Here is a 15,610-nt window from a genome sequence, read left to right on the forward strand (position 1 = left end):
CAGTGCAACTTCATTAGAACAGTCTTCCTGTTACTTGCCAGTTAGGGAAGACTGTGACTTCCCTTTACAAGAGACAAGCTCGTTTCTGCACCACTGGTTGAGATTGTAAAGAAGGCTGCAGAAGAGAAAAAGCTGCTTCAACCATTCAAACCTTTTGGGAGTAAGTGCTCATTTGTGAACAAGGGTTTTAATCAGTTACTCCATAATAAACAGCCCTCTAGGGCCCGGGCTCAGGGTTAGGGAGCCGCAGACTTTGGAAACTACTGACCACTGCAACCTCAGGGACTCAAGCAGAGTCAACCAAAACAATGACAGCTATTCTTACGGTGGGAGAAAGAATAAGCCTATTTTCAGATCATTAGCGAGAACTGGTGTCAGATAAATGGGGGGTGTTGATAATGGATCATGGCTACCAAACAGAACTCCAGTCTCCCCCACCCGATACCTTCTTTCTTGCACATGCCAATGCCTAAAGTCTCCCTGGCAGAAGAGAGCAATAGTTCCAGTTCCCCAATCATAAAGGCCAACGGGATTTTATCCCCTGCTATTTCAGGTGCTAAAGGTGGATGGAAGCCTCTGTCTGGTGTTGAATTTGAAATTCCTCAACAAATTTGTCTTGGTGACTTTACAGGGGATCATTCCTCTGGCTTCTCAAGGGGACTTCCTCATGACAATGGAATTATAAAATGCGTATTTCCTCATTCCAGTTCATGTTCTCTCTTCGCTTTGCAGTGGGGTCGAATCATTTCCAGTTTAAGGTATTGTCTTTCGGCCTCTCCGTTTTCTACATGAATATTAACAAAGGTACTTTCACCAGTGGTAAAGCATTTGCCTTTGCTTGGGCTACAAGTCTTTCCCTACCTGGATGGTTGACTAATTGTGGCATCCTCTCTTTCCAAAGCAGGGGAAGATGTGTCCAGGGTATGTGACATTCTTAATTCTCTGGAGCTTCTTCTAAACAAAGACAAGTCACAGCTGCTTCCTACCCACCAGAATAAATTATTGGAGCTATTTTTGATAAAGCGAAGGTGAGGGGTTTTCTGACGGAGGACCGGATGTTGACTCTGCAGTTTCACCTCCAACAGCTTTTTCTGTTTCATTCGGCACCAGCTCACCAAATGCTAAAGGTTTAGGGGGTGATGGCAGTGGTGCCATGGGCCCGTATCCAACTAAGGCCGCTGGTGTAACATGTTCTAGTTTATTGGTCTCCAGCCTCATTAACTTATAATATTTTCATCCCTGTATCTCAAAAGATAGTTCAGTCTTCAGTGCTGGCTGTTGCCATCAATCTCTTAAAAGTGGTTCAATTCATATAGCCATTTCCGTTGCTTCTGATGACAGATGCGAGATAATGGGGTTGGAGTGTGACTTTAGGGGACTGTGAGGCTCAAGACAAGGGGTGTCCATCAGAGGCTCATAATTCTTTCAATTGGCGAAAGCTAGTAGTGATAGAGATGGCTCTTCTCAGCTTTCATCCTCGGGTGATGCGTCATGCGGTTCCTTTAAGCAAGGACAATAAGGTGGTGATGTCTTACATGAACGGGCAAGGGGGTACAAAATCTCTGTCCCTGGCCAAATTTTCCGATGAGATTCTCTCCTGGGTGGAATTCCACTTGATATCAATCAGAGCAATGTATTTTCCAGGCATGGTCATTTTGCAGGCAGTCAGCCTGAGCAGGAGTATGTCTGTGTCAGTCGATTTCCATCTCAGTCTACAGATGACGACAAAACGTTGTCAACACAGGGTTCCTTCTCTGGATTTTTTACATCCCTGTTGAATGTTCTACTGCCGCAATTTTGCACAGAGAAGGAGTGTTCAGAAGAATGGAGGTAGATGACTGAGTAAATCCATGGCCCCAGGACCTACTGTAGGCCTTTCTTCCTCTCACCCTCCCATTCTCTTCCTCCCGAAGGTGCTTCAGAAGATTTGGAGGTATGCGGTGACAGTGAATCTGGTGGCACCTTTCTGTCAAAGGAGACCATGTTTTCCATTGATGACTCTTCTAGCAGCGGAACGTCCACTTCAATTTCCCTTCTCTCCCAGCCATCTTCAGTTCCCAGATTTATCATCCATTTACGACTGATGGCCTGGAAATTGAGAGGTTTGGTTGCAACTGCTAGACTTTTCACGGTGCAGGTTCCCTGTGATAATCAACTGTTTAAGGAGGATTCAATATATAAGGCGTATTCTAAGCATTGGGGACATTTTTGTGTATGGTGTTCAAAGAATCCTGTGATTCATTGTCTGGTGAGTCATTTCACATTTTGGACTTTTTTGAGGGATGGTTCTTCAAAGAGTTATCTCTCTCTACTCTAGGTTCCCAATGGACAGCCATTCAATCATGTAGGGAGCCTAAGGATGATCTCCATTAGCAAAAGTGGTTCTAAAGAGTTTTAGATGGAAGACGCCAGTGTTCTCTTGTCCGTTTTCCTCCTGGGACTTATCAGTGGTTCTGGAGGGTTTGCAGAAAGAGAAGCTGGATCAGGTGAGCTTAGCTTGTCTTTTCTACAAAGTGGCCTTTCTGTTAGCCATTACCTCCGCTTAAGGAATAGGGGAGTTGTCTTCTTCGATTGTCTCCTATACTTATTTGAAGTTTTTCCTGGATAGGGAAGCCTGCAGAGGTAAAAAGGTGTTTAAGCAATTATCAGTGGATGGGTCAGGCATGCGATTGCTCAGGCCTATTCTTCTATGGAGCTGGATTTGCCGTGGAGTGTCACAGCAAGGTCTACTAGAGCAGTAGCTGCTTTCTGGGCCGAGGGAGGTTGTAGCATTCTAGGTTGTTACTCTTGTTGCTAGGAGCATTAGAATGTTAGTACAAGAGTAAGATCAGTTGCAGAATAACTATCTTTGTGTATGGACTGTTCCTGTGGATGGGATCCTTACTCTTATGAATAAACTACAAAACTTGGAAATATCTACCTGCGCAGAGTTGATTCTTACAATTGGCGACAGAGGATGATGGGAAACACTTGGAAGTTTCTGTAAGAGGGTTATTAATGGGATCTCAACACTGAACACTATTCACATCTTGCGGCAATATTGAAGATTTTCTGCTGCAATCATCTAAAGTTTCTTTTCATTTGTTGTTGGATTCATCTGCTTTTGGATTGAAGAACATTAACAATAAACTCTGCTTTTATTATTCTATATAACTTTCGGGATCTCCTTGGTTTAAAGTATGTAATTACCCCTTGGTGATTAATTCTATACTTAAATTCGCAGCGCATCTCGTTATTTGCTTTCTGGTTTATGGGACACTTTTATTTAATATTATAGTGATACAGGTACTTCAGGAGGAAAAGTTTTAAACGAGACTCTGTTTACCTTTAAATATGTCGTTGACGATCGGCTTTGGTGATTCCTCGTGCCCCGACATTCTCTAATGCTCTTCCCAGTGTGATGTCGACTAGTGTGATGTCGACTAGAGTGATGTCGACTAGAGTGTGACGCATCCATGTTCAACGTAGTGCATCACTCGGCAGTGGCAGCCATATTGGATGTTCTGTTGGTTTTCATCTACGCACCAGTTGTTCTATGATGTTGCACGTCTTGTACGTTTTGGCACAATCAGCTTCACCTGATTGTGCCCATAAGCAGCATGTCACCTCTGTGATACGCACACAGTTTTAAAGCGTCAGTATTTTCAAGGCTTCTCCAGACTACGCCCTACACTCTCTTGCCTTGGAGACCCACTGATAAAGTGGCAGAAATGGCATAAAGTTTTTGAGAGATATGGAAGGGTTTGCGGCTCTTCTTTGAGCGCTCAGAGAAAAACAGCTTTGTTGTTGCATTGTCTAGGATCAGAGGGACAGGAAGTATTCGATCATCTCCCTGAGATTCAAGAACTTCATCTTAAGGAGTTTGAAATCTGTATAGCTAAATTGGATAAACATTATTTACCAAAAGTAAGTACCATCCTCAAGAGATATCATTTTGGTTGTAGATCTCAACTTGAAGATGAATCCATAGAAAACTATATTACTGCTTTAAGGAAACTTGCCTCTTCATGTAAATTTGGCTCTACTGTGGACGAGAGAATAAGAGGCCAATTCAAGCTTGGTGGTAATATCGAACGTGTTAGGGAAGAGTTGTGGCAAAAAACCGTGGCAAAGAACCATCGCTAGAGGAGGTTTTAGTCATTGCTAAAAGGATTGGACATTCTCTAAAGTGTGTTTAGGTGATTAAAAAAAAATGGCGATAAGAAAGAAAAATATCTTGTTCATGTGGTTAAGCAGTTTCAAAATGTAACTAAACAGCCTGATCAAAAGAAATTAGATTCAGGGAAGAACAAGAAATATAGCTCTTCCAACTCAAATGCGTTCTCTGTGGCAAAGCGGGTCATTTAGCAAATGATAGGTCATGTCCAGGGTGAAAGGCCATTTGCTCTAATTGTAAAAAGAAAGGTCATGTTACTACTGCATGCAGAGTCAAATCTCATAAAGGAAAGGTGAATGAGATTTATGATGATGGTGAAAATGTTGATGATGCTAATCAAGATCTTGACTGCGGACAAATTCTCTTACAAGTCAATAATAGTGAGAGTAGTAAAAATATTCCTATTGATGATGCTTTAGTACAAGGGGAAGGTACTTCTCTTTTATTCAACTCTGGTGCTAAAACCACCATTGTGTCAAAGGAGTTCTATTTAAAGAGACTAAATCATACTATAGTGATCTGTCCTCTAGACATAACTCCACATGCTTATGGTGGTGAACCAATTAAACTTTTAGGTTATTTTTGTGGTCCCATACAGCACAAAGACAGGATGATTCATGCTAAGATTTATGTTTTTCAGAAAGTAGACACCATACTAAGCTGGTTCCATCAGAGAGATTTAGGAGTTATTGTAGATCCAAACTCTACACCACCCATTAAGTTAAAGGAACACTTTGGAACGCATTTGATCTCTTCAGTTGAGGATAACTCGTCTGGAGACTTTTTGCAGATGGTGAAATCGAAGTATCCTCAAGTTTTTTGTGAAACTTTGGGTTGTTTAAAGGATTATGTTCATCATATTCAATTATGTGATAGTGCAAGACCCGTGTGTAGTAAAGTACGCAGTATTCCTGTTGCTGTGCGAGAACAGGTTTTGGCTGAATTGGAGCGTTTGAAAGTTGAAGATATAATTGAGGAATTGGTGGCCTGGCATGGATTTGCAGGTGGAGCACTGTATCAGAGATTGTGTACAGTGTGCATTAAGTGAGACAGTGGCAAAGCCAAAGGTTCAACCCATGGTAATACGTGATCGCCCCGAAGGTCCGTGGAATGAGGTAGCATTAGATATTATTGGTCCTGTTCGTTCAAATGGATCTGAATGGTATGTAATTGTTCTGATTGATCTCTTTTCAAGATGGCCTGAAATTAATGTCACATGTGGCATAGAAACTAAACATGTGATTACATTTATACAAAGTCTCATAGCCAGGAAAGGCATTCCTGACTGCATTTTAACTGATAATGGGGTACAATTTGTGTCAAAGGAGATGCGAGAGTTTCTTTGTAAGCATGGGATTAGGCACAAGAAGTGTGCTTTATATCATCAAGAAACAAATGGAATGGTTGAGCGTTTCAATCGTGTCCTAAAAGAAACGATTGAAATGGCAAAGTCTGCTGGGTTAGATTGGCGTGATGAGATTAAAAAGAAAGTTGAAGTCTATAGGGTTTCTCCTCATGCAACAACTAATAAAACTCAATTTGAATGATTTAGAGGAAGACGTTCTAACACACTTGTGACACCAACATGGGTGAATGAATTTCAAAATTCTCAGGGTGTGAGTGATGATGAGCACAGTTGGAAAATTTCAGAATCACAAAAAATTAAGGCTCGCAAGGAACTGTACGACCAGAGGAAAAATTCGAAGGGCACCTCTGGTTTGGAAGAAATTGATTGACGGTTTGGGGAGGTGCCTGCATACCCGGTATACCAGGAGGCGGTCAGATTACTTCCCTGACCAGTTCTTGCTATTCAAACACCATCCCCATCCCAACTCAATTCCGCACTTTTGGCGTCAGGCTTAGAGGAGATAGGCAGGGTTTCTTGTAATCCCAGTCCTATTGTTTTAACGAATAATATTCTACCGCACGATTATCCATGGGTAGATCCTCGTATCGGGACCAGCTTGATGGATTCTGCTAATTTAACTTCCGTCTATCAATTGTCCCCTAGTTCCCTACTGTCCCCCCGCCCTGCTGGGGTAAGCGTAAGCTTAGGCAATGACAAAGGTCATATTGAAAATGTCTGTCTGAAAATCCTAAATTGGATTATAGCGGGTATAGCCTCTAAGATTGGTCTGGAGGGATGGCGGTCTTTTATTATGACCTATGATGTAGTTTTTATGCAAGAAACGTGGGAGTGTAGGGCTATTGTATTTGATGGATTTTCGTGTTTTAGCCTCCCCGCTATTCCCTCTATATCTGGCAGAGCTAAGGGGGGCTTGTCTGCCTGGTTTAAAGTGGAAATTGCTGGCATGATTGTTCAGTTGTCACAGGAGCTGGGGGAGGCACAGGCTTTCTGTCTTTCCTAGAAAGAAACTTTTAAGCTGTACCTGGTATTTTTTTTATAATAATAATTTTACATCCAAAGGTAATTTCCAAGGGCTTTTTGGGCTGATTGATATGCTCGCAGAGAGAGTGGCCCAAGCTAATCGTCCTTTTGAGTTTTTGGTGGCAGGGGACTTTAATGCCAAACTGGGGCTCTTATTACCTCTCTCCCCGACCACCTTTGAGCCAGTCGCCTCCGAGCCAGCCCACATGTGATGGATGCGAGGGGACTGTTTCTATTTTCCCTCCTATTAGAAAGAGGTATGGCAAATAAGGCGCCCAAATTGACTGACCACTATATTCCCACCTTTACTGGACGCTGCACAGGAAGCACTATCGACTACATATTTGTCTCTTGGAGTATGTTTCCTCTGATGAAAGACTGCGAGGAACTTATTCAGCCATATAGTGATCACAATCCTATCTCCGCCAAGATAGTGTTACCTTATAAGGAACAGAAGCCTAAGCCTGTATCCACCTGGCACTAGCCACTAAAGATGCATAGCGTAGGGTAGTTTGGCGCACACCAAACATTAATAGTATTATGTCACAGGTAATCCCGATTAGTTCGGCACTGGTGTTTAGTTGCAATTGTTTCCCATGCGAGCCTTCACGCATTTTACAAGGGTTTGCAACCCTGTTAGATAAAGTTAAACATCTATCTTCTAAATCTAATTCCCAGTCCTGTAATCAGGTTCACTCCTGGTTTGACAAGACTTGTAGAGAGGCTAATAATACCTTACGCAGGGCTCTAAAACAAAACCCCAGAGACTAGACTATGATGAGGGAAAGCAGGAAGATGTATAAGCTTGCCACAAAAGAAAGAAAACGAGTATTGAAAGAGGAGAAGTGGGACTTAGTGGTTGGCTCTTGTCTCTCAAAAGATCCTTGGGCCTTTTGAAAGGCTGTAAGGTCAGTTCTATCTCCCACCCTACCGGCCGACAAAGTAACTGTTCACATACCCCATGAGTCTTGGGTGACTCATTACGCTGGCCTTTACCCCGTTGAATTTGCTGTAAAGGAAGCCCCATCATTGGTGAATTTAACATGCCAAAATCTTGTTTTTTTATGAAGGGGAAGTCTGGAAAGAAATTGTCAACAGTAAAGGAAAGAAGGCACCGGGCCCGGATGGAATTCCTCTGGATGTGTTTAAGGAAGACCTAGCATTCTGGTCCCCGGTACTTACCGCTGTATTTAATTCAGTTTGCAGCGAGGGTGTTCCAAAATCCTGGCGTATATCTGTGATAGTGCCTGTTTTCAAAAAAGGGGATGTGCAAGACCTATATCTCTTCTGGACTCCTCGGACAAAGTAATTGGAAGAGGTGTGCTAGACCGCCTCCTGGAATGGATAGATGCTAACCATATCTTAGCTCCAACCCAGTACGGGTTTAGGAAGGGCCTAGGTACGATCGCACAGTGCCTTAATCTGCACCTCATCCTGGCTAAATATAAATATGCGAAGGGCACCTCTACTCATCTAGCATTTATGGATTTGACCAGCGCTTTCGACTATGTCTCACGCTCTAAGCTGTGGGATATTTTAGTAAACATGGGAGTCGATGCGGGCCAGATCTCCTTTCAGAGGCTTCTCCATCACGATCTTTCTGCCTCAGTGAGGTATGGTAATGATGGCAAATGCTCAGAACAGTTTAGCATTAAGCACTGGGTGCGCCAAAGATGTGTTCTCGCTCCAATCTTATTTCTCCTTTATACTAACGAATTGGAGAAAACTCTAGTTATGGTTGAAGCTGATGTGCCACAAGTCGAGAAAAAAGCTGTGCCAGCACTTCTTTATGTGGATGACGCAGTCCTTATGGCAAGGACTGCGATCGGCCTAAAAAAATAATTTCCAGCTATGCCAACTTTATGAAGGACTTGGGGTTGGAGCCAAACTATAAGAAAACTTTTGTCATGATTTGTGGCCCCAAAAATACCAAGTCCTGTAGCCTGAATATAGGGGGTAAAAAGCTGGAAAGGGTTAGTTCCTTCCCGTACTTAGGCCTGGATTTTGATGAAGACTGTACATGGCATACCTGCATAAATAATAGAATAATACGATTTACACGAGCAGTTGGCACTACTTATTCTCTTGCTATGTCCATAGGTAAAAAGCCCACAGCCCCAATTTTAGAGATTTATAAGCGCAATTGTATTCCAATTTTAACATATGGTATGGGGATCTGGGGTTGTAGGGATGTTTTAGCTATGAAGCTGGAGGAGAATAGATTTTGCCGTGCAGTTTTAGGAGTGCCCCCTTCCTCGCCACATTTTCCCCTAAATTTGGAGCTAGGTCTGGAGTATGTCCAAGATACCATAAATGCAGCACCTCTACCTACTTGGTGTTCTATCTGGACAAACGAAGACGCCGATTTTAATCGGGCAATTATTAGAGACTGTTTAAGTTGTACTCGTGGTCTTTGTATCCCCTGGCTCCAATACATTAAAAGTGGCCTTACGGAACTTGGTTACTTCTCTTTGTTTGAGCACCCAGATCTAATTGGCAAAGGAGATCGACAGAGGGTGTTAGTGGGCTTTCGGAAACATAAAGAATTGTCCAGGGAACTGTCCATAGTAGCCAAACCCACTGTCAGGGATTATTGACTTATACAAGTACCTCCCTATATTGCCCCGTATTTACTCTATGTAAATAATGTGCACGCAATGAATCTGCTGACTAGATTCAGGATGGGGTCATTTCGGTGGTTGGTATGCTTTCTTCTGGCTCAGTATTCTTCGGAATCTATTACTATCTGCCCTTGCGATGAACATTCAACTCAAACATTTTACATTTTGTCTTTTTTTGTCAGTTTTACCTTCCATTTACCAGGAAATTTGTAATACCTCTTTTGCGCAGACATACATTTTCCAAGTGCAAAGCGGCTTTGTATTTTCTGCAGCAACTCAATAACCATGATGTTTGTTTTGCTGTTGGGAGCTTTTTGAAGTGTATTTTAGCAAAGAGAAAAAACATGCTGTTTTAATTCCAATGCACGTTACCATTTTCCTGCATAGATTGTATCTGTATTGCTGCTAAAATGTCTACCCCTGCAGCTAATCTTTTTATAGGATTGATTTTTATTATTCATGTATTATTGGTTACTTATTTGGTGCTATCTATGGCTGCTGTTGTCTTTTGCACTATTAGATAATATCTGCTGCTATTTATGAACCTAATCGCTTTGCATTGTCACTTTAGTTTAGAGAAAAATTCCAGTATTTGCTTGCTGTTGTTCACTTTTTAAATGGAAAATTAGTTTTGTATTGTTGAGACGTGTATGATTTTATTGGATGTTTTTAATATGGTGTATCTTTTATGACCTTCTTCGGAAGGACGAATAAAGAAAGAATTGATTGATTGATTGTGAAGGAGACCATTGTAAAGGTGTGAGATTCGGTTTTAGTTAAAAATCCTTGCAAAAGAGCTAACTCTTCTACCTTTCTAAAACCATTGGAAGTAATCAAAGTTTTTAAAAATGCAGTCAAACTTGTTGATCACCGCATATGGAATTTGAATAGAGTGGTGGTTGTGAGAGATGATCTTGTACCATTGCATCCCCTATATGAAAATTCCAATAAGGGCTTGTGCAAAAGTTCTAATAGTAATGTTCTAATAAATTCTCAAAGAATTCAAATATGTCTAAAAAATTGATCAACACCTCTTCTGAAACCACAAAAGGTGTGGTTAGAGCCTCAGGTGTAATGCGTAAGTCTTCAAGATCTATATTTGAAAGATTTTGTACAGTAATTTATTGTGTTGTTTTAAATTTGTTTCACTTGTTTTATGTGTTGTATAGGAGGGAGATGTGCAGCATTCTAGGTTGTTACTCTTGTTGCTAGGATCCTTAGCATGTTAGTACAAGAGTAAGATTAGTTGAAGAATGACTATCTTTGTGTATGGACTGTTCCTGTGGATGGGATCCTTACTCTTATGAATAAACTAAAAAACTTGGAAATATCTACCTGCGCAGACTTGATTCTTACACAGGTGGGGTTTTCCTGCAGGAGAGCTGCAGAGCACCTTTATGGGCCAGTTCCAATACTTTCCTCTCACATTACAAGTAGAATTTGTTCTCACGAGATACAGACAATTTTTGTATGATCAATGTTGAAAACAGAAATGAAGTAATTGTTGAAAAATATATTTCTGGTTGAGATGCATATGATTGTGTCTGTGGTGTTGTTTTCTTACACTTAGGTACATCCTCACATGTTAGTACCATGATGAGGAGGACTTCAGTTGGGGTAATGAATTAGTTCCTTCTCATTACCCTTAGGAAAACCCTCTTCATTATACTAGGTTCCCACCCTCCCTCTCTTCCTACGACACAATTATATTTGCTTGGAAACAACCGGAGGTGGCAGTAGAGAGAGATATTAATAAAAAATTAAAATTTAGTGATGACGAGGAGGGTAATAAAGATTACCAGAAAGTAACTAGTTAATTCTCCGGTTATGTTTTTCTTGTGCAGCTCCACACACCAAAATTCCCTTACTTCCTTACTAAAGTATGTATCTTCCACGTTCTACATTTTTCTACATACCACATTATAAGGAGTTTAAGTTGTAAAAAAGTTATTTGAGTAATAAATAAATGAATAAGTGCAAAGGCCCAAAGTTTTTCTTAGAGGACTGCTGCTGGTGCTTCCAAATACTAGGCTTGCCCAAATGAATACCAAGGCTAACCCAGTCTTGATGTCATTCCATGTTTTTCTTTTTTCACCTCACACTCTTCTTCATCCCTGTTTTCTCTGCTTGTCAATCATTTACTATATTTTGCACCTCCACCTTTATCTCTTTTTTCTGCCTTACTCTGTCTTGCACTGTTTTCAAGTCTGATCATGATGAAATATTACGTCCTGGTACCAGAACCATGAATGATTATGCCCGCCACTAGCCACCACCCACCAAAATTCAGGACTGGCGTTATGTTCAGCATTTCTGTTTAAGATGATTTTATAAAAACGAAATAAATACAGTAAATACAAATAGCAATCAAATCTGTGTGATATGCTGGAATATCAGTGGGATAGCTTCTCTGTTGTCTCCGCTCTTTACAGAGACTTAAATATTTGACACCTTTTGTACATAGCACATCCAATGATGAGCTAAATAACTTACCAAAAACTTCCCTGAGACAGGTGGCTGGTAGACTCCATCGAAGGTGCATGATTGAGTCTTTCCGCATGCGGAAAAGTTGAAGATCCGCTTTGTGAGGGAACGGCAATCAAGTGTGTCACCACCACCCACTACAGTGATGTTCCCTCTGAGGCCTAGTCTGTAGGTGGAAGGAGCCAGGTGCTGAGTACAGGGACTGTCATACAGAGAGGTCAGGGGGACTCTCTCCCTGTAGCCATCTGGGTAACATGGATGGCTAATTGGATTCGCCAAATTCTTTCCCTGTAACAAAGCATAGAAACATTTACGGTCAGCAGAAGCAAATGAGAACTATTTACACTCTAGTAACCTAGACAAATTGTTTTTATTCATTCTGGACATACTAATGGCGCGTTGTAAGAAAATGGGTTATTAGTTAGAGAAGATGTGAATCCTACCGAAGTAATGTACACCAAAATCCAGTAAGGTAAAATACACAGTTTCACACTAACTTAAACCTGATAGCTACGGCACAGACAAGACAGCTTTAACATAGGAAAATGTGTAAGCACAAAAGCAACAGTAAAGTAATAATAAAGGAAAACAAAATCACTGACACAAAAGGAACTACCTGGTTTGTGGATGTGCTCCTTGTGAAAGAGCAAAATACAGTCACAAAAAGTAAAGTTAAGCAGTGGCTGAAGTAGGTTGATCCATTGCCCCATGCTGTATGCTATAGTGGGCGGAAGCAAAATGTGAATGACAAACAATAAATCGATGGAAGAAGAAAGCTGGCTTAAACCCCTTTGTGTAGGTATAATGAACATATAATTATAGTAAAATCAAAAGGACTTGGTTAAAATCAGACCTAAAACAAGTGAACCCTAATCAGGCGAACCAGTGAGATGGATTTATAAATTTTGAAAGCAAAAAGAGCTGAGTAAATTATAGTACCACTAAAAAATCAATGTTCTTGTTTGACTGGGAGCTAGGCACAATTTCAGGCTGACCGTGATGGAGCAGAGGTGGAATACATCAAGTGGGTCGCTTCAGTCAAAGTGTTTGCCTTCTCCATTGGGGCAAGGTTGAAGGACATATCCAGCAAAGTTCTCTTGAATATGGATAGCCTCTGGACGAGGTCCTGCTGTAACCATTGTTTTTGTCGTTAAATTAAAAGTTCGCAGATGCTGCATTCGGGCGAATATTATTCACACCTTTGCTCAGTCAAGATTTCTAACTTTCTGACTCTTTTCTTTTTTGGTACTAAAAATCTTCCAGCCGGCCAAGACTGAAGCTGTATGCAATGAAGTAGTCCTGAAACTGGACATCTTTACCACAGGGTTCCACTGCTCCGGAGACCTTGCAAATACAAAAATGTCCTATGTTTTCAGGCTTTCTGGGTCAGTTCTAAGGCTCTCAAGACCGAAGGACCAAGACACACTCTAGCAGAGGCTAACAGCGAGGGTCTGTCCAGGTCCACTTGTAACTAGTCACTCTAGCATAAAGGCCTCTTGCAGCTTTCTATGTCACTATGGCCACATAGGAGCTCTGCCAACTTACCCTTTGAGTCCACTTCTTAGTACTGGGAACCAGTGGGGGCAGGTCCAGGTTGTCCTGGACACTCCCTGACCAATGGGCAAAAAGTTCCCATGGGCAAACCTTCCCACTTTTTGCGGCACATCCTGTTTGTCTCACTGCAAGCTATGCAACAGTCTACCATTCTGTGTAAAATCCAACATTGCAAGATCTTTCTGCCATTGGAGGGAGCTAGTGACTCAACTAAGGATGTGTTTAAGGTACTGATCAGTCCCTGCCCAATCAATCACTCCAAACTGGTTCTGGGGCAAACTTCCTCCTCACCGAGGCTAAAGCCAGGAGGCAATAGTAGTGTATTTTCGGATCAAAAGACCCCTCTTCTCCATGTTGCCCTTATTACAAAGCTATGAATGTACAGGTCGTCTGCTGATCACTGTTAAGTTAGTGAATTTTCTAGGCACTACTAAACTGCCCTGCTTGCGTTAAGCTGGGTTACATTTCTCCTTCTTTTCCCCCTCACCAATGCAGCACTGAACAGGCCAGCTGCAGGCAGACCAGTGATGATTAGCCAATGGATCTTGATGCAGGGAAAGTATAACTTTAAAAAACTATTTTTGCTATATATTTATCAAAAATCCAAAAATTGAATTGCATTTTTAATAAATATTAAAAGAGTGGTTGAAGCATATCTGTGGCTTATTACAAACCTAGGATCTGGGATTAACACATTGACTGTACTTTAGCTTGTCCTTCATTGCAAGAGCAACAATCCTAAGGCTGAAAGTAGCTTTTGGTTGGCTAGTCACTATAGGAATTTTTACATTTTTCACAATAAACTCAAGGCACCGTACCTTGTTGGGTACACAGCCTATTTAGAAACAACTTAATATTTAAAATGTGTGTTTGCCTACTATGTAAAGGTTTATTTTAACACATCTGCCTGCAGGTTTAAAATCTGCAGGTGTCAGGCTACACTTGCTGCAGTCAACAACATCCTGCAAGTCTCATGAGGTTCGTGGGCCTAACTTGGATAAACATTAATTTTGGTCTAAATAGACTAGTGAATGAATTACCCCAAGGAGGAAGGTTGATAGTATTTTTAAATGTTTGCCAGAACAGTAATGATGATGATGGCCCTACAGGGTACACATTTTGTGACTGAGTGTCTGGGCTTTAAATGGGCAATGAATACTGCCTGGTGTAATTTTGGAGGGAAAGCCTTGTACATTGTGTGTAAATGTGGAGTGACAGCATGAGAATATCCATAAAAAAGGGAAATCTACTAGGACCGGGAATTTCACTCAACTGTAGCTGATCTATTTCCACTCTGACATCAGCAGGATTCACTCTTTGAAGGAGACCCATTCAACAGTGGAAAAACAGACCACTTGAAGATTTGTCTTAAAGGGTGAGATAGCTTGTATGCCATAGTAAATGGCATTCTCTGTGGTATAGCTCAAGGGTCCCTGATAATCTACCCAGTGCTATCCAATATCCTGTATTACCAAAGTATATCTTTCTTTTCACTGGACTACTATATCAGTTTTTCTGGCTTTCTCCTGTATTTATAAAACCTCAATGAGAGGCCCTCAAGGTCACCTGACTTTCTCCAGGTTATCAGGCTTTAGAGCCCAGTCCAGGGCCTGGAGCACAGCCTTTTCTTCTGTGGTGCAGTACTGACCTTTGACATAAAGAATAGGAACCTACAATTGACCCATTGCTGTAACCCATCACCCTGCTGCTAAGCTCTGGGTTAAATACTCCCCACAGTGTCAAAAGAAAATTAATTGAGGTCATGTTAAGTTGAAAATATTGATGTGTCTGGCAAGGCGTCACTTGTGAGCCACAGCACTTTGTCTCCACATACCTTCTGTTGATTGCTAGTTTGGTCTGTTGCCAATTCAGTGGGAGAATCATGGAATTAATCAAGAAAGTGCATGCTTGTTGCCTTGTGAAGAGAAGAAGCAGGAATTAAATGGCTATACATGCAAAGGATTTGCGGGCACCACAAAAACCAGAATGTATCTGTGCTTTCACCTGACCATGATGCCAGACAATACCAAATGTCCAAAGAGCATTCAAAAGTCATCTGAAGTGACTAAAATCCTCTGCATTGCCCTACATCATATGGGCTGCAGCAAATTGGTATCTTCAGGAGAGTAGAGTACAGAAGACCGGGACAGGTCATTAACTGCCCATGGAACCTTTACCAAATATATATCTATATCTATATCTTAATTCTACAGTATGAAAGCGTTTGATAAATATTAGCATTGTCAATGTTCTACGCACACTCCTTTTATTGTAAATATATGAATTTTCCAGATTGGCACAATGTGCATTTGCCCAACTTTATACTTGGTTTCCTTGCCACTTGATCAACGTACTCCTCTATGTGTAGTCCCTCTACTTTTATTACTAACAAAGATGGACTTCTAC

At 41.3% G+C, this 15,610-nt stretch overlaps 2 protein-coding genes across 2 annotated transcripts in view; one reads left to right on the forward strand and one right to left on the reverse strand.

Moving 5' to 3' along the window:
• The window catches only part of LOC147710516 (ectonucleoside triphosphate diphosphohydrolase 8-like), a 615,095-nt gene that overhangs the window by 409,221 nt on the left and 190,264 nt on the right, over positions 1-15,610 (forward strand). The gene's annotated exons all lie outside the window — the stretch shown is intronic.
• LOC147710518 (ectonucleoside triphosphate diphosphohydrolase 8-like) overlaps positions 1-15,610 on the reverse strand; it is a 409,769-nt gene that overhangs the window by 43,201 nt on the left and 350,958 nt on the right. The window contains exon 7 of the mRNA XM_086921188.1: positions 11,660-11,938. Within this exon, the coding sequence (XP_086777314.1) occupies positions 11,660-11,938 (279 nt within the window). The remainder of the gene's footprint in view (positions 1-11,659; positions 11,939-15,610) is intronic.

Source organism: Lissotriton vulgaris, chromosome 5 (assembly GCF_964263255.1).
Source record: "Lissotriton vulgaris chromosome 5, aLisVul1.2, whole genome shotgun sequence".
Lineage (NCBI taxonomy): Eukaryota > Metazoa > Chordata > Amphibia > Caudata > Salamandridae > Lissotriton > Lissotriton vulgaris.